The 19,438-nt window shown below is 33.6% G+C and overlaps 1 protein-coding gene and 1 long non-coding RNA gene across 3 annotated transcripts; one reads left to right on the top strand and one right to left on the bottom strand.

The window, feature by feature from the left end:
- Nucleotides 1-1,065: 1,065 nt before the first annotated feature.
- LOC105778650 (uncharacterized) lies at nt 1,066-2,037 on the bottom strand. 2 transcript variants are annotated; one of them, XR_008189638.1, is made up of 3 exons: nt 2,001-2,037; nt 1,389-1,809; nt 1,066-1,175 (listed from the first exon to the last, which is right to left on the bottom strand). It is a non-coding gene; the product is annotated as an uncharacterized LOC105778650 (long non-coding RNA). The 2 variants fall into 2 exon arrangements; XR_008189637.1 differs by having other exon boundaries at nt 1,389-1,481.
- Nucleotides 2,038-12,352: 10,315 nt separating this feature from the next.
- Nucleotides 12,353-18,551, top strand: LOC105776986 (beta-galactosidase 1). The gene is made up of 19 exons (XM_012599993.2): nt 12,353-12,858; nt 13,099-13,194; nt 13,314-13,426; nt 13,519-13,585; nt 13,690-13,782; nt 13,936-14,079; nt 14,631-14,719; nt 14,830-14,935; nt 15,019-15,106; nt 15,279-15,397; nt 15,497-15,661; nt 15,889-16,067; nt 16,160-16,269; nt 16,662-16,771; nt 16,858-16,968; nt 17,050-17,160; nt 17,274-17,479; nt 17,571-17,907; nt 17,988-18,551. Exons 1-19 carry the CDS (start codon nt 12,673-12,675, stop codon nt 18,096-18,098), a joined length of 2,541 nt encoding a protein of 846 aa, XP_012455447.1. The 5' UTR covers nt 12,353-12,672; the 3' UTR covers nt 18,099-18,551.
- Nucleotides 18,552-19,438: the final 887 nt, after the last annotated feature.

Raw genomic sequence — 19,438 nt, 5'->3', positions numbered from 1 at the left:
GAATACTAGAAATTAATAATATTATCCAAATGCATAATTAGTAGTACACCACATAATAACAACAACATGTCCAAGTAGAACGTGCAAAGAAGTTTGAACAAGAAGAAAACTGAATTTGACCTCCAAAAATCAGATCTTTTTTATTGACTTGATAAGCATTGTAACACTGCTCCCACTAATACATGACTAAAGCCTAGCTAGAATTACACACAAAATGTAGCTGACATACCAACTATAACATCAAACATAAATCAACAACTACTCCTACTAACTTTAAGTATAAATTACATTGAAACTAAAACAAGTTACAAATGAACAAAATAAACAAAATGTCTTTGCTTCTCGGTTCAACTTGGATCTTTGCTTTGCATCTTTGGTTTGTCGTTGGTTTCTGTTGCATTGCAGCCAAAGTTCAACAACATCCTCGTATCTTGCTTACTAACAAAGTAGTGCATATTCCTTTTAGTGCATTAAGGGAATTATGATTATGGTATGTTAGACATCAAAAGAACCTATATATTCTTAAAAAGTAAAGATATGAAAAGCGAGTGTTGAAATGACTACAATGACATTGAAAATAATATATGGCTGTCCAAAATTGATTCATGGCATAAACAAGGCGGATAACAAAGAAAATTTCACCACGTAAATCAGTACACTAAATGAAATATCATGCAAGGTCGATCCAGAGATAAGAAATAAAATCTTTATTTGAAGTTCAAGGTCTTTGGAATGAACATACCTAAGCAAGCAACAAGGTATCTTCCAAAGCAATACATTGCAAATGATTAATAGCAATCATGTAGTATCGAATAATCAACACTAACTGATGGATGCACCAATGATACAAACTGTTAAAATAATCCAGGTTAGTGTTCATAGGAAGAAAAATGTAATGATTGATTGAGAACTTACATAATGACCCCTCATGTTATGCCATAATGTTGAATTATCTTTGCAAGGTTGAGTGAAAGATGCTATATGGATCGATGTTCCTTGCTCAATTTGAGCACTCAAGAGCATTCATGCGATCTGAGAGATGGATGTGTAGAGGATCCTAAGTCACATGCAACTCGTAAACTTCGATAAGATGAATCAGAAATCAAACCCTGAGTCCACCAGTATTCGAATGTGCCAATGAAATCATGGTAGTCATCCGTTACAGCATTTCCAACCTATATATATAATGACAGAACAAAAACACAAGTCATTTGCACATATTACAACAATTGAAGTTGCAATCATGTCCGAGAATGCGTAGGAATCTAGTGTCGGACACAGATGCTTCAAGAAAAAGAAAGAATCATAGACATTCTCACCAAAAATCCCTATGCAAAGTAAAATATTGCAGTAAAAAAGAAAAAAAGTTACTAAAGTAAAAAAATGACCTGCATAACTTTCACCAGCAATGTAGAAATCTCTATGCTTGTATTGTGGAAACCTTTCAAACCAGTTAACCAGAAAAACATATGCATCTTCAGCTGTAAATTGAGCAAGGGAACATATGAACCAAGTCCCTCAAAAACTTAGGCAAAACTAACTACATCTATGTGACTCGGTCTGAATATGTATTAACAAACAGACCAAAGATCTGAATCTGCCAAAATATCCGAATTTAGCAAGTCAAAAAATTGTAAAAAGTAAAGTAGCTAATCAATTCGTATATCAGAATCTGTCATCCCCAAAAACAAAATGGATTCAAAAAAAAGGATTCAATATCCTATCAACAAAAGTAAAGCGGATTCAAATATAAGACTCATCAAGATACCCAAATTCTATTGTTTATATTGATTGTACCTGCATTGTTTACTGCAAATACCTTATAATGTTAGTAAAGACCAAAGAGGTGAAGCTATAGGAATTTAAGCTCAATGAAATGCCCTAAAGCTATATAGGTAGTACGCATTATAGTTCCAGATAAAGAAACAGCTAGAAAGCTAATCAAGAAAATTCAAAATTGTTTGGTTTTAAATTTTGTTCGGTAAATAGCATTCAATTACCGATTATGTCAGGTACAAACTTCTTTTCCATCATCACTCGAGCCGCTCCTTAACGCGTTATCGACCTCTGTGAATCCAAAAAGAGAGAAATCATATCGTTGATGAAATTCGAGAAGCGCCAAAAAAGGAAGATACAGAAATGAATCGAAGAACAACAGGACAGACTGCATCGACATTGAGGAGGAGGTGACGCTCAGGCGACGGGAACTCCGATTGGAGGGAATTGAGTTTTTCTTGGGAGCGGGAACAATCGATTACGGTGTAGCCTCTCTTGGAACAACCGATCAAGGATGGGGGAAGGGGAAGAGGAAAGGGAAGGGAAGGGGAAGGGGAAGGGGAAGGGAAGATTTGTGTTCCTTCTAATTTTCCTGAAAATGTCTTACCGAATTAGAAAGGGTAAGACATTTTCCAAAATTAACGCCTTCTTTTCCCGTGTTTTGTAATTGGTTTTACAGTAGGAAAATATTTTCAGCCAAACAAACACTGGAAAAGGCTGAAAATATTTTCCGGAAAATGTTTTACTTCTAACAAACGGACCCTAAATTGCAATTGATTTACCGTCGCTTGATGAAAATTTCGTTTCAAAGAGATGCTCATGACTTGTTCGTCGTGGTCATTGCACCTACAAGTAATATGCTTAAGATGTATAATACATATTTATGAAAAATTATTTGATACACTAAAAGTGAAATTTTTCTTCACAAATGAAATTAAGAAAAGCTACATGTCGTTAATTAATAATTGAAAAAATAAAAATGATATAAGAAAGTTGTTAACCCAAAATTAAAAAACACATCAAATAATGATTGAAAAGATTGAATCTTACATATGGTTGGAAAACTTTGAGGACTATCAAATGTAAAACACATTCAAATCCAGTTGTAATGTTTGACTTCTCAATTGTTAACTTTGAGGACTATCAAAAGTAAAACACATTCAAATTCAGTTGTAATGTTTGACTCTTCAATTTTTTCCAGAAATTGACATAGTTATCAAGGTTGAAAGGAGGATATCGTAGAACAATTTTGCATGGCTATAAGATTTGACAATTATAGCTTCAACACTACTTTTATGGAATATATAGCTTAAACCATTAATATCAACTAAAGGTTTTATTTGGAAAGAAATTCAGGTTTAAATTTATTTATGATATCAATATTATTTATCCGATTCAAAAATTTTGTTCAATCCTATTTACATTTATAAATGATTAGTCGCATATAAATTTAAAAAAATTAAAAATATATTATTTTTCTTGAATATTTATTAATTATATATATACATTTCTTTTACTAACATTATATATTTTTATTTTATTAAAATTTTAAATAGAAACAACTTATATAACATATTATCCCATATTTATATTTAGAATATTAAATATAAATTACATATTACATCAAATGAAAAATTAAAATAAATCTCTTAAATGGCAGTTGTGAATATGAGAACTCAATATTTTTCAAATCTTCAAATTTAGATAGATAATTTGACCCTTGAATAGGTCTAACATCAATACACATGTAGAACATATAAATAAATAAAACTATATTAATTTAGTAGAATTTTACTTATGAAATTCTTAAAGATAAAAACAATGCGATTTGCTTCATTAATTAGGATTTTAGGCCTCTTATCCTATGAATGAAGAAACAAAGCTATATGTTGATTAAGATGCTTTTGTTTTTGGTTTTTTGTTAAGTCATGCAATCAAACACAAATAATGGATAAAAAATGAGTGTTGGGTACTTTTGATGTTTGATAAGAAAAATAAAAATACATTCCTGGGCTCACCAGCCTCACAATTGAAAGCTCCTGAACCCACCAATGAAGCCCACCACTCAATGCCAAACTCCTATAATGCCACTAATCCAACACTTAAAAACCACAGCCTATGTTATGTTTCCTCCATTTTTTTATTTTTCTTTTCTAAACCCAACTGAACTTTTTAAATAAAAAATTAAATTATTTATCATATTTAAAACTTTCACAGTCATATTTTTGTTACCTAATTAATTAATTTAATCAAGGGTTAGATGAGATGATAATATCTCCTAATCAGTGGTCGAGAGTTCGATTCTCACCTTGGGTATAGAACATCTTTAAAACTCGTGACTAGCATCTACCCCTTAATGAACTTATAAAACACAAATGATTAGTCACTAGGTTCACTCTAGTAGATATAAGTAAAAACTGAATACGAAAAAAGAGAGAGATAAGGGAAGGGATATGTTGATGAGGAGATTTCTGGTTAACAGCAGCTCAAAACTGATCCTCAAACAAACCTTAGCCCAATGAGATAGCACAATCACAAAGAGAGGCTCCTCTTCACTTTGCGGCTATCCAATTTCAAAGGAGGGTCTGTTTTGTTTTGGATATATTTCTTAAATTAATTTTAACTCTACTTTTTTTGTCTTAGAAAAGATAACTACTAAAGTGGTGATGTGTTTAGAAATGGTGCAATTGTTGTTTACAGTATGGATAAGATATTGAGTTGTCGTTCTCATCATCTTCCCAATTAGACCCAACTTATTGTTCCACCTACGTAACAATTACTTCAGCTTGTTTCAATCTTTCAATAGGTGAAGATCAAGGAAACCCATCTGGCTATGCATAACGAAAAGCCATTTAGATTAGATTTCTTTAATCATTTTTTTTTTCTCATTAGTTCACGTCTGTTTCAAGATTTAAACATATTAGGTTGCATATCAAACGTGGGAGGAATGGACCCATTTGGTGGGGAGTGGTTCGAGACGTAAAAGGGAAGTGTGTTGGACACTCTTTGTTTCCAAAGGGTCACTCATCACCTTTGGGGCTCAACCAGCCATTGCCAATCTGAATAAAAAGCTTTTAACCCCACCAGCCACAACCGCTTACAGCACTAGGAATGGACATATTTCTTGTGGGGTTTCTGCATGGACACATTTAACATTAGAATTACGCAAGTGCACATGCATTTGATTTGATTTCACCCCAATCAACATAAAATGTTATTTCTTAAAAACATAATAGTTTGCTATAAATTTAATCTCATTATCTAAGTTAATTAGATTAGACAACGAAATAGAAATGAAAAATAGAGAAAGTGAAGAGAAATTTTATACAGTCGTTTGTTAACGCAATTTAAAAATAATTTTACTTTATGAAGCATCGCTCAATAAATCATTATTATTTAACAATTTTCAACCTTATCTATTGGTTTAAACTCAATTTACCATTATCCAAAGAAGTAATTGCAGCTCAACATCGACCCCAATTGTTACAAATCACTCACCTAAAAGACCTCACTTACATATTTTTATTAACCTCTCCAATAAAAACCTAACATAAGAGTGCAAAAATACCAAATAAAAGACCCAAATAACCAACCAAAATCACTCCAAAAGCACCTTCGAATGTGTAGCATATATAACAGTCTATTTATAGGCTAAAATCGACAACTTCTCCATGTAATCTTGGTAAACTAAAACTTTCAATTATAATTTGAAGATAATTCTTGAATTATATCCGATAATTATCCAAAATAAATTAGAATTAATCTCCTTAAAAAACAGCCCGTAAATTTTCCAAGATAGATGCAAAGAATAAGCACAATAAATCTCATTCATAAATCACGCCCTAGAAGTCTATTTGCTTACGAAAACATCACATGAAAAAACTCAAGTCAAATAAACCAATAAAACACCCAGTTGTTTCAACATCTTGATTGATCATACATCTAGTCTTTAGTGCTTGGCCAATCTTGGTCCTAACAATCTCTTTTTGGTGTCCAACTTGCAGGGAAAAAATTACTTTTGGGGGTTAGAGATGAATCATAAATTTTTAAGAAGACCAAAGTACAATATTACCATTATACTAACTTGTAATTTGGACTAAAATATATAAGTACCATTTTAGAAAGTTGAAGCCCACTACCTGCAGACTTGTATCAATTTTTGGTTGGATAAATTCAACCAACCAACCTGATTTTAGTTAAATAATTTATAAATGATGAACTTACTTTGGACTCAGGGGGTCAAATTTAATGTCTGTTTTCATACTAATAATTGAAGGATAATGATAAATAGAGAATGGCATGGTCAAAATTCAATGGTTAGTAGTACTTAATTAATCAAAATTTGTTACATGTCAAGGTCATTTGCAATTTGATTCTTAAATTTTGCATGAAATTTGGTGGGATGTCATTACCATGAGATCATGACATTTTTATGTCTGCCCGTGAGTCCATATTGCATCAAAATAAAAGAAGTTGCCATTCATTAAATTAAGCTAACAACCATTTGCTTTATGACAAAAACTCTACAATCATTTTATATTCAACAACTTCTTGGTAATACCTTAATTTCAACCTAATTATCATATCTTAAAATTTCCCAATTTTTTCTCATAGGTGATAAGAACCGACAGTGCTAAGCAATACTCAACTTAATATATGATAATTTAAAGATATAAGATACATTAGAAAAGACACACACTGATTTAGACAGGAAAATCCCAAAGCAAGGGTTCAAATTACAAATAATGTTGAAAACAACGTCATGTACAGAGGAATAATTTTATATTAATATGATCAACTCTTATGTTTCATGTAATTATTTAACGATTGGATTATTTCTGATCAATACTTATACGATTAATATTTGTTCTGTTAAAATTAAAAAAAAAAAAGGTGGCATATAATATGATTAAAAATAAATAGAAAATCAAAAGATGAGATATGTGAATGGTATAAGAAGAGCACACAGTAGTTTTTTTGGAAAATATCATTAATAAGCACTTTTTATGCCCACAAATTCACACTTTTCGGCCTACACAAAGATCAAATCGATGTTTTAAATGGATTGAAATTGACCCACCAAATTCCCCCAATGGCTACAAAAGTGTCAAGATGTAGACTTCAATGGTTAGCTAAAATTTGTGTTTATGTGGCATACTCATCCATATTCTTAGAGAGACAGCGTTTTTAAGTTTTTATGGCTACCAAAAATTCCTCCTTCTTCTTTGGCATATGATTAAAAGATAGCCACAAATTTTCCATCTTTTCCTGAAACATCAAGATGTTTCGATGGAATGATTATATATATGATGCAATTGAGCAAAATAAAATTTTGCATACTTCTTTATATTGGTAGGCAATAGAGGTGGATTCATGGAGTAGAAAAGCAAATCAATACATGAAGTACAACCATCTTCTCCTGCAAAGAAATGAGAACAATCAAATCAAATATATATCTCTTTTTAAATGACATCATTTTATTTTTTTATATAACCTTTTTAATCAAAGGATAAAGAGAAGAGATTGTTTAAATTTGAACTATGTTAATAAAGACGATTAAAGTATCATGGAGGCACTGGCACTAATAGTTAGATTGCATTTAATTCATTCTACTCAAAAAAAATGGACAGCTTAGTTCTTATACGTTAGATCAAAGAGCAAACTAGTTATTTTGTTCAAAATTCATCCATTTTTACTAGTAAAAAATAGTCAATGTATGTTAGCATGAGATACATGTTGTCCATTCTACTAAAAAAATGGGCATTTTAGTCCTTATACGTTTGATCAAAGAGCAAACTAGTCCATTTTGTTAAAATTTCATCCATTTTTACTGATAAAAAATAATCAATGTATGTCATTTTCTAATTATTCTATCATACAATAAATAGATGAATTTTTAATAAAAGAACCAGTTTACTCCTTAACCTAACGTACATAGATGAATTTGTCTATTTTAAGTAGTGAAGTAAAATATAATCTAACTCTTAGAACAAAATTTCATAATGCTTTTGCCTAATAAAAACTTAAGCCACATAAATTGTGGGTTTAATCCTCATTTAAAACTTGATAAATTCATTTGCTCTCCATTTTTTTAGTTTTGGTGGATGAATACGTGGAAAGGTTTGTATGTATCCTAAAATAAAATGGCATCCGAACATTTACTTAATTATTAAAAAAAGAAGAATTCGGATCTCTCTCTAATAATCTAGTTTATATTGCTGTTTCTTTTCTTAAAAAAAAAACCCAAGTAGGACCTAATTAATCATGATTTTGCCATAGCAAAGGCATACATGGCTATTGATGAATTCCCACATATAAAATGTGTGAATAGGCATGCCCCATTTTGTTCCAAATATTCAAACAAATCTGCCAAACTTTCCTTTTAATTTCTTCTAAAAGCAATTAGGAATTCATGAAGATGGAGTGGACGATACAATACACCGTATGGGTTTCAAATCTATTCGGTTTTTCTTTCATCTCTTTTTGGGTCTTTGTTTGGATAAGATAAGGTCCCGACAATTGCTAGTTAAAACAAAATAAAAGCAGCAGAATCTATCAATAATTAAAACTTTTGTTCTCTTTATTTGGCACAATACAATATAGAAAGCATTTACAAATATATGAATGTATCTAAACTTATTAATAGTAGTTGTCTAAATTATTAGTATGTAAATTTTAAAAGTTATAAAATGATTATTGAACTATTCAAAAATTTTCATTTAAGTCATCAGGTTATATGTTCTTCTCTATTCACAAAATCTACACCAATTGAAAGTTCTTGATAAGTGCTAAAAGAAATATGTTTTAATCTCATTCTTAAATCATTTTTTTCGTGATTATTTGATATTAATGGTGAATTTTATGCTCATAATCATTTAAATTCATGTTTTTATACTTAGGAGAGCATTTGGGAGTGAAAACCAGAGCAAGCTACAGGAGCCACATGAACCGACCCCTTCCACACGGCTTGTCCACACAACCATGTGGCAGGTTGTGTCGATTTTACGAATTTGCACTCTAAACTGCGGAAAAACACGATTTTTAAGTTTTTCAGGCATTCTAAAACTTATATATGACAAACATAAGAAGATAGGAGTGAGCCCTTATGGAATATTTAAGAAAACAACTCGAAAAATACCATTGAAGCCCATTCTGAAGCAAATTTCCATCAAGATTGAAGACCCCCAATTGATTTATTAGGAGATTATAATGAGTTTCTTTATTTCTTTCGGTTATACTATCTCTTTGATGTTTTTATTTTCAAGCATGAATCCTATAATGGATTCTGTCGTTTGATTTTTATTTTACGCAACAAATACTTAGGTCTTGTTCTTAATTATGTGTGCTTAATTCTTGGTTTGATGTTTCTATATTATTTATCCATATTTGATATGCTTAAATCAGAGGAGGAATAGACCCTGTTTAAGAGTAGATCTTGCGTAATTAAGTGGAGTTGCATGCAATCCTAGAAATAGGATGGCATAAATCTACCGGATTAGAGTCAAACCTAATAGAGGAATACATAGCCTGAGTTAATGTGATAATAGAGGTTTTAATTAGAAAGAAATTACAATTAATCAACCTAGAGTCAGTTACTCTTACTCTCGAAAGAGATATTAGCATAATTTAGGAATTTCTACGGATCAAGTTGCTAAGTAAAGAAATTGCGTAATTTAGATTAATAATGATAGATGAAATCTAGGTGAATTCTTTCATGGGTATTGTTTTGCTTCTTGGTTGTTAATCAGTTATTTTTCTATTTTGTTCTCTTCGTGTTCATTAGTTAATTAATTTAGTTAATTTTAGTTTTTAATCAACCACTCGATTTATTCGGTTAAATAATAAAAAGATGATAATTACTAGTACTTTCAGTCTTCGTGGGAACGATATCTTTGCTCACCATTAATTGATAAGTGTACTTGCCGTAATCAAAATTTTAGTTAGTTTCACGATGCATCAGCTCTTAATTTCCTTCTCTTCTACAATATAGTTTTTTTTCTCATTAAACAACTTTTAATGTCATGAATCTGTAGATCAAAATCGAACCAATTTTGTTCTCCGATTTCAAACATTGACCATCAAATCATCTTGGACTTAAAGTATGTTCTTCTATTCGTCAATGGGTACTGATCCATTGTACCACTCGTTGAATCGTCGCTTGAAGCTCACTAGTTTGATTTCTATATATATATATATAAAACTTTACAACGTAATGACTTAAATAAAAACTTTCAAATAGTTAGTGACCATTTTCTAACTTTTTAAAGATGTAAACTTATTAATAATTTAGTGACATTGGGTGTAGTTTACCCTAAATACTATTTGGTACATTCTTGTTTTTGTTCTATATTTGCTGCTTTTTTTTTATATAATGTTGTATCATATTTTAATTATTTTTTCATTATGTATTTTGTCAAACTTAAAAATATGATTTATTGTCGATTGAGTCTTAACTCAATTAACAAATTTGTTATTACAGTAACGAGGTGGACGTAGATTCGAGCGCACTCCAACTTATTTTACTTCCAATTTAAGAATTGAGAAGGAATTATGGATAGAAGTGAGTATTAAATAATATATATGTATTTGCATGACTTCTTGCCTAACATAACAAGGTTGATAAAGTGATTATTCTTATCTAATTTTAAGGTATTTGATTCGAATTTCGAGTTTAATTCAATCAGATTAAGCTGAAATGGTTGTTTAATTTGAGTGTTGGATTTCAGTTAATTCTAATTATAAGTTTTACCTAAACAAAATAAAATAAAAGTAATGAGGGTAAATAGTTGAATATGACCGTACCAAATATAAATTAGGTGCCCTCTCATTACTTCCTAAATCAATGATTGTATTGACTTTGCACCCAAATTATTGGATTGGTTAGAGAAATTTCATATATTCTTGTTGAAAAATGGAACTTACCTATGTATTTAAAAATAGATTTTGATCTGTTAAATCAATTATCTCTGATTCTTAAACCAAAATTAAATACCCATATTTCAGAAACTTCATTTTTTGGGGGGCTAACCTTCATATAATTGAATATGATTCATATGGTGAAGAATCGAAGTGGTTGGTTCATGCAAATAAAATAAAAGGCAATAATTGTGGCAGCAATTTAATTTGTTTGGCACCTTGCTTCCTATTTCTATACTTGACCTGTTTTACACCACAAAATCCTTATATTATTATGAAGGTTTGCCTTTTGTCCTTAGCTTGCCCTCCTCATAAATCCCTAAACAAGTCTAATTAAAAATTATACTATAAGGTTAAAAATACACCAAATTCGAGATAGGATCATTTTTTAAAAAATAAAATAAAATGAAGCCATGATCCTTGATATGGCTAATACAAAAACAAACGTGGGCGCAAGAAATCTAATTAGGAACTAGTTTAAGGGAGGATGCTTGGCCCTTCATTTTCATTGCTTGGAAGGGGAGTGAAAGGTAGATTCTTCTTTAAATCATCTTAAATTAAAAAAAAAAAGATAGATATAATAAAATTGAAGTTCCAATCTCCACTTGTAATAATGCACCATTAGCAGATTAATGTAAATAAAAAGGTTAGGAGCTCGGGATATGAAGACCAAACCCTTCGTTTGTATGCTATTGCTATGGCAACCAAATTATTTATTACTGAAATCGGAGACGAAAAGATGTATCTGCACGCGCTTACGATACACGTGCAGTGAAGTGGTTATAATAATTTATTACAGTGGTTTGCCAACTAAATAATTAATGATCCTTAACACTCTATAAATAAAGTTACATGCAGAACCAGGTTATTTACGGTAAACATGAGTCTTGAGTTTATCCAGCTGCTCTGCTACTTACTTAGTTAGAAAGCTAACCAACAGCTTAGGATCCACCTTCTTGTTGGGAAAAGTTTAGGTAGGTTGAGATTTAAACCCATATTTAGATAAAAGAAAATGTTCGACTTGATTTGTCTATATTAAAATTTTTAGGTTATTTTTTTATAGAAAAATGTATTCAAACATAATATAATTTTAATTTTTTACCTCCATATCATATTATTATAATATGTTTATATCGTATTTAATATTACCACGAGAACGTTTTTACTCCTACTGCCTGCTGCCTGCCCCTCTTCCCTTTTTCCAGTATTTCACACTACTTTTAATTTCTCACGCGCGATAATAGCAAGTGGAAAAAAGAAGAAGATAGGCTATGAAGGCTTCCATTGATTAGGAGCCGACTCTTATAGGGATTGCGTAGAGAATCTGTGTGTTTTACAAATTGGAAAAAGGGTGTAAAAAGAAAGGATTTCAGGTTTTTAATTTATAAGTAAATCCAAGCATCCATTTAACTTTATTACATTTTTTAAATAATAATCAAGTTAAATTACTCATAAAAAAAAGTTGATGGTCTTGCTTTTTTGCCTTCAATGGATTCAAGCATCCGGCGTTAAGTTTGCAAAAAAATAAAAATAAAAAATAGAGGCAGTGAGAGGCGCCGAAGAGTGGTGTGTCAAAAGGCCTACACGAAAGGGTCCCCACATTTCACTTTCAGTTCCTCAGTTCTTCCCTGTTTAAATGCAGCTGCAAACCACCTTCACTCTTTGCAAAAATCAAACCTTTTACATTTCTGTAACCCTAAAAGAAGAAAAAGTTAATAGGAACACATACATTGTAATGTGTTAGGCTTTTTTAGCTTGTTTTCCTCTTATATAAAGGTCAAAGGTAATGGAGAACTCAATTGGACAATCAAGCACATAAGCAAAGCCTGTTTGGTTTTTCTTGTCTTTCTCTCCCCCCCCCCCCTTCTTTTATTCTCAAGAATAAAGTGTAGAAGAGAAAAGCATAAGGCAAAAGGGCATTGCTTCTTTTTTTTTTTTGTGCGTGTGTGTAAAGAAAGAGTGTCGTTTGTTTTTTTGGCCATGGCAATGGTCTTAAACTCCAAGCTTCCTGTAGTGTTGAACGCTTTGTTGGTTGTTCTGTTAGCAATATCCGGGGTTTGTTTAGTTTCTGGTTCTGTTTCCTATGACCATAAAGCTATCACCATTAATGGGCAAAGAAGGATTCTACTTTCTGGATCCATTCACTACCCAAGAAGCTCTCCTGAGGTAATTTCTTTGTTTCATTTTTCTTTTTCTCTAAAATGTACTTCTTGGGGTCTCTTTTAATTCCCCAAAAGTCAAATTTTTATTACGGCTTTTTTTTCCCCACGCATTTCATCTTTTGGGTGCCTTTAAAGTTTCCTTCTTTCTGTATGCATAGTTGCATAGCTGTATATCATTTTGTTAATCTATTATGTTCAAGTCTGCTATTTTAATTTTTCCCCTAACTTTTTTTTTTTTCTGTAGATGTGGCCAGACCTTATACAGAAGGCTAAAGAAGGAGGGCTGGATGTGATTCAGACATATGTTTTTTGGAATGGACATGAGCCTGCACCTGGCAAAGTAATTAAAGAAAAAAAACATGTTCTTGAAAAGAAAGCATTTTTTTTCTTTACAGAGATTGTGTTTTTGGTAATGGCATAAGAAATTCTGAATTTTCTTTCTAATTTTGGTTATTGTAGTATTACTTCCAAGGAAACTATGATTTGGTCAAATTTATTAAGCTGGTGCAGCAAGCAGGCCTCTATGTTCATCTCAGGATTGGTCCTTATGTCTGTGCTGAATGGAACTTTGGGTAATGCTAAAAATATATTATTTTCTAATAAATATAAAGAAATTCAGGATAAAGTGCAGTCCAAGCAATGACTTCTATTTAAAATTTCTCAGGGGTTTTCCTGTTTGGCTGAAGTACATTCCAGGTATCGTTTTCAGAACAAACAATGGACCTTTCAAGGTTAGCTTATTTCCACCCATCAATCTGAAGTTCATTGTATTTATTTAGTAACACAAAATTGATTTTTGGGGAGGAACTAACTAACTCATTAAATTACTACAAAGGCTCAAATGCAACGATTTACAAAAAAGATTGTGGATATGATGAAAGCTGAAAGGTTGTATGAGTCTCAAGGGGGTCCTATTATTCTATCTCAGGTAGGCAAATTGGTCCCTATCTGGAAACTGTTGTAAATTTTCTCAGCTCAAGATATGGGACATTAGCCATCCGTTCTTAGTTTAAATGTTAATTCATTGGAATACGATGATGGACTAAAGAATAGTGTCTTTTATAATGTTTGGTTATGACAGATTGAAAACGAATACGGGCCCATGGAATATGAACTCGGTGCACCTGGTAAAGCTTATAGTTACTGGTCAGCCAAAATGGCTTTGGGACTAGCCACTGGTGTTCCCTGGGTCATGTGCAAGCAAGATGATGCGCCGGACCCTATTGTACGTATGCTATACATTTTATCTTTTAAACCATTTCTTTAACCTTTTCCTTGGCTTGTTTCATATTCAGTCCTAATTTACCTTATATTATGTTCAATCATCTTTAGTGGGGGTTGCTAGTGAACAGTGTGTTGTCTACTTGTTCGTCATGGTAGAAATGAATTATTAATTTTCATTGCACATGGCTCAGATTTTCTCTTTCATAATCCTGTCTGATAAAGTGTCTTTATTTTATTCCTTTTAGACTTTTGGTTCATAGTCATCTATTAATGACCATGTTCCTTTCATCAATTATTACTTCACCCATTTGAACTTACATAGTTTGTGGTGTTGGTGAAAAATACCTTTGCTTTTTTAATGCTTCGAGATGTCAAAGCTGTAGGGTATTTCTAAGCTGATATCCAATTGCGTAGAAGCACAGGGATAGATGTTTGATTGAACATTTTGACTTATTGGAATAAGCTAGTCTTACCATGTATTACGCGCATGGTGAGGTATGCATTTGAATTCTTCATTTTTATCCTTCTCAACTTTTTGTTTTCTTCCTACAGATTAACACCTGCAATGGGTTCTACTGTGACTACTTTTCTCCTAACAAGGCCAACAAACCAAAGATGTGGACTGAAGCCTGGACAGGCTGGTAAGCTCAAGCTTTTGCCCTTTCCGAGAGATGATGTTTTGTGGCTCTTCCATTCAAGTTCAATTAAAAGTTATCTCCTAGCTGATGGTTCTTTTTTTTTTATGGTGTAGGTATACTGAGTTTGGAGGGGCAGTTCCTTACAGACCTGCTGAAGACTTGGCATTTTCAGTTGCGAGGTTTATACAAAAAGGAGGATCGTTTGTTAATTATTATATGGTAATCAAATTTTGTGTGTGTGTGTGTTTACCAAGATCAATCACTGGAAGAGTGAATCTTATATGTGGCTTTTGTGTTATCAGTATCATGGAGGAACAAATTTTGGCCGAACTGCTGGGGGTCCTTTCATTGCTACTAGCTATGATTATGATGCTCCTCTTGATGAATACGGTATGCAAAAAGTGTAAATGATGGCTTTTTAAAGTCAGCTATCCATCTTCTCGTTCCTATTATCCATTCTATGCTTTTTAGAATTATAATAGGGTGGTTTAAGACAGTAAGTATATCTTAAGGATTAGTTCCTTGAGATTGTCTTGAAGGAGAAACATTTCTTTTCATGCAGGACTGAAGAGGCAACCCAAGTGGGGTCATTTGAAAGATTTGCATAGAGCAATAAAGCTTTGTGAACCAGCTTTAGTATATGGAGACCCAACCGTGATTCGACTTGGAAATTATCAGGAGGTTAATATGATTCCTATTTCTATGAACCTTAATCCTATGCCAAATTGGTTTGTACGTAGAACTTACATATAAATGCCATTCTCCATTCTAAACATACAGGCTCATGTATTCAAATATAAGGCTGGAGGTTGTGCTGCCTTCCTTGCAAATTACAACCCGAGAGATTATGCAACAGTTTCCTTCAGGAACAATCACTACAACCTACCTCCTTGGTCTATCAGCATTCTTCCCGACTGCAAGAATACTGTGTATAACACTGCAAGGGTGAGAATAAAAGATTTTGATGAATTTGAAATCAGTTTTTTTTCCCTATTTTCAGCAATGCTGTGTGTCAAGATTAATTTCTAATTAGGTTGATCAAATTCGATATCATAACATGCTATTTTTGCAGTATATCCTCTTGCTTAATGTTGAAGCCTTTGTGTAAAACTAAAACTATAAGACTCCCAGCAAACGTAATTTTAACATTTGTGAGAAACTCTTCCTAATAGATTGGAGCCCAAATTGCTCGGAAGAAAATGGTTCCTGTTCCCATGCATGGAGGACTCTCTTGGCAGGCATACAATGAAGAGACTGCTTCAGTTGCTGACAGTTCATTCACAATGGTTGGGTTGTTGGAGCAGATAAATACAACCAGAGATGCAACTGACTATTTGTGGTACACAACAGAGTACGTAGTACATAGCAGTACTTCGTCATCTGTCTTTTTATTGCCGGTATTATTTCTTTCTAATGTTCTTTGTGTTATGTTTCCATCCCCAGCGTTAAGATTGACCCCCATGAAGGATTCTTGAGGAATGGAAAATCTCCTGTTCTTACTGTCTTATCAGCTGGCCATGCTTTGCATGTTTTTGTCAATGGTCAACTATCAGGTGGGCTGACTTGTTGTTGGTTTTAGGTTGCTTTTTGACTACTTCAGATGTCAGCAATATCTTGAAGCTGTAACTATAGTGTTACATGCTTATAACTTAGGCTTTCCACTTAGGTCAATGTTTTGGAATGTTATCCGTGGGAAAAAATGGAAAAGCAGTTTCCAAATCATAATGCTAGGCCATGCAAGTTACTGCATAACCTTAAATTTCAATAATCAGTAAACTAAGTTGACAAAGACCATATACATACAGAATTTTACGTGTCTTCGGTTTATTTTTAGATTGCTTAATGCAGGTCAATAGTACTATTGTGGTTTGCAGTGCCTACTTGTTAAGGATGGTTAATATCTTGTACCCTGATATTTTCTCTTTCCATTTATTTTATTTTTCAGGAAGTTCCTATGGAAGTCTAGAATTCCCCAAACTAACATTCAGCCAACGTGTTAATTTGAGAGCTGGTATCAATAAAATTTCACTTCTGAGCATTGCTGTTGGTCTCCCGGTATGTTCTTTTTCTCTCTCTCAGCTGACAGCTTCATGCCAATGGATTTTGTTTATGAATTATTCATTTTGTGGTTTTAAATGCAGAATGTTGGTCCACACTTTGAGACATGGAATGCTGGTGTTCTTGGTCCAGTTACACTGAATGGTCTCAATGAGGGAAGGAGAGATCTCTCATGGCAGAAATGGTCTTACAAGGTCTTTTTCTTGTGTATTTGCTTTTATTCTTTGGTTATCCTGGTGTGCTAGATAATCATCTGGTTATTTATCCACTTGCAGATTGGCCTTAAGGGAGAAGCCTTGAATCTTCTTTCACTAAGTGGTAGTTCATCCGTGGAGTGGGCACAGAGGTCTTTTGTCTCACAAAGGCAACCACTTACATGGTACAAAGTACGTATCTCAAAATGAAACTGAACCATATGTTAATATGAATTGTAGAACTCAAAATGCACCTGAATGCCTCCTTTAGTCTGCTTTTTCTGATACTCTTTCTAACTTTGCAGACAACTTTCAATGCTCCAGCTGGAAATTCTCCATTGGCTTTAGATATGGGTAGTATGGGCAAAGGCCAGATTTGGATAAATGGAAAGAGCATTGGACGCCACTGGCCTGCATATAAAGCATCTGGAAATTGTGGTGTCTGTAGTTATGCCGGAACATTTAACGAGAAGAAATGTGGAACTAATTGTGGAGAGGCCTCTCAAAGATGGTAAGCTAGAACAAAACCAATCTGCTTTGCTGTTTCTCCGACAATCTAGGAGTTTTCGATAGACTGACTTGTGGTTACTAACTTAATATAGGTACCACGTTCCTCGTTCATGGCTCAACCCAACAGGGAATTTGTTGGTTGTGTTTGAGGAATGGGGTGGAGATCCGAATGGAATTACTTTGGTACGCCGAGAAACTGACAGTGTCTGTGCTGATATCTACGAGTGGCAACCGAACCTAATGAATTACCTGATGAAAGCCTCTGGTAAAGTCAACAAACCCCTAAGGCCAAAAGTGCATTTAGAGTGCGATGCTGGGCAAAAAATCTCAGCAGTTAAGTTTGCCAGTTTCGGAACACCGGAAGGGGTCTGTGGAAGCTACCGCGAAGGAAGCTGTCATGCTCACCACTCTTATGATGCTTTTAATAGGGTATGATACGTTCTTACGTTAACTCTTTGCTTTTTGGGACATTGCTACACGAACATTGACATATGTTTTCATACTTTCAGCTTTGTGTTGGACAGAACTTCTGCTCAGTGACTGTCGCACCAGAAATGTTTGGAGGAGACCCGTGTCCTAATGTGATGAAGAAACTCTCTGTGGAGGTCATTTGCAGCTGATGAACACATCAGAAACATATGAAAGAAACAAATAATTTTCTCTAAATCCAACCCATCACTCCGTATTCTTGTCTTTCAAGTAAATTAAGATCGCAACCATTTATTTCGGCTTTTACAGGGTGAAGTTGTACAATTATACAACACGCCCCTTGGCAAAAAGCTTATTAGATTGTGAAGTGATTGCAGAATAAGCTCTATGTATATACACAAATACGTATTCCTGCATGATATACAGAAAACCGAAGAAGCAATGGAAATCCGTAGAAGCTGCGCATTGAGACAATGTACCGAGTCCATGTGCAAAGTGTTATGTTGTTTAGGATAAGCAGGGAAGCCTCTGGCTTCTGGTGGTAAAAGAGTGGATTGTCTTGTAATCATATATATTTGAACAATCTGGGAAGCAATCTTATCATTTCTTTGTTCTGGAAGATAATAAAATCATGTCTTTCATCATCTCTGATCTGATAATTTTATTCATACTGCGTATATTAAATGATAAAAATAATAATGTGTAAAAACCTGGAAAGGATATTCTTTTGATTTTTTTTAATTCTTGATGTCAAAGAGGTAAAAAAAAATGATATGTTCAAATACTATAAGTACATTAAATATAAATATTGTTGAGTAATATTTTTCTCGTCTTGTATTAAGGGAAATGTAAGTGGTATTTATACATGTTTCTATTGCTATTGTTGCAACTCACAATAGGGCCCATTATTTTGTCTCGGTCTTGGGGCCAATGACACCGACATTCCTTGTTTTTGGTGCTGACATTCCTTGGGCATCCCCTGCCTTATTGGACGTGTGTCTACGGAGCACGCGGTCTTTTCTAATCCTGGGACTGACACCTCCAGCGAGCCCCGTACCCGCTGGTCATAAGCGGGGGTCCCTTGTAGGGCTTGCGATCCATTCTACGGACATAGCTCGCGACCATGTTCCTGCAAGGCTTACGCGAGCTCTCCCCACGAGCTATCTTTGCGAACATCTAACATCCCAGCGGAGTCCCCAATGAACTATCTTTACTGCGAACATTCTTCTTCTGAGTAGGGTCTATTCGAGTCGAAGACTCAGGACCCATCGGGTCATTTGGGCTAACGGTTACCAAATCTTAACAATCCAGTCCCCCCTTTTGTGTCTAAGGGACGTTATAAAGTGATGGGCCTTAGGTCTATTTCGAACACAGCTTGTTGGGTATGCCGCGAGATGTGGTGCATAACAGCTGCCTTGCCATGTGTGCACCCGGGTATTGGGTGCGCGCATATGATTGTTGAGAGAAAAATCGTTTCTTCTTACTTGCATCTGGGTCATTAGTTCATTTTTGGCCATCCAAACAGTTTAAG

The sequence above is a fragment of the Gossypium raimondii genome, chromosome 10, assembly GCF_025698545.1.
Source record: "Gossypium raimondii isolate GPD5lz chromosome 10, ASM2569854v1, whole genome shotgun sequence".
Lineage (NCBI taxonomy): Eukaryota > Viridiplantae > Streptophyta > Magnoliopsida > Malvales > Malvaceae > Gossypium > Gossypium raimondii.
Note: the sequence above shows the minus strand (reverse complement) of the source record. Positions and strands in the feature narration are given on the sequence as shown.

Excerpts from the sequence above, each read along its gene's own strand:
- LOC105776986 (XM_012599993.2), top strand. The coding sequence starts at position 12,673 with ATGGCAATGGTCTTAAACTCCAAGCTTCCTGTAGTGTTGAACGCTTTG. Across the intron at positions 12,859-13,098 it reads ACCCAAGAAGCTCTCCTGAG|ATGTGGCCAGACCTTATACA; the intron begins GTAATTTCTTTG and ends TTTTTTCTGTAG. Across the intron at positions 17,480-17,570 it reads GGAGAGGCCTCTCAAAGATG|GTACCACGTTCCTCGTTCAT; the intron begins GTAAGCTAGAAC and ends AACTTAATATAG.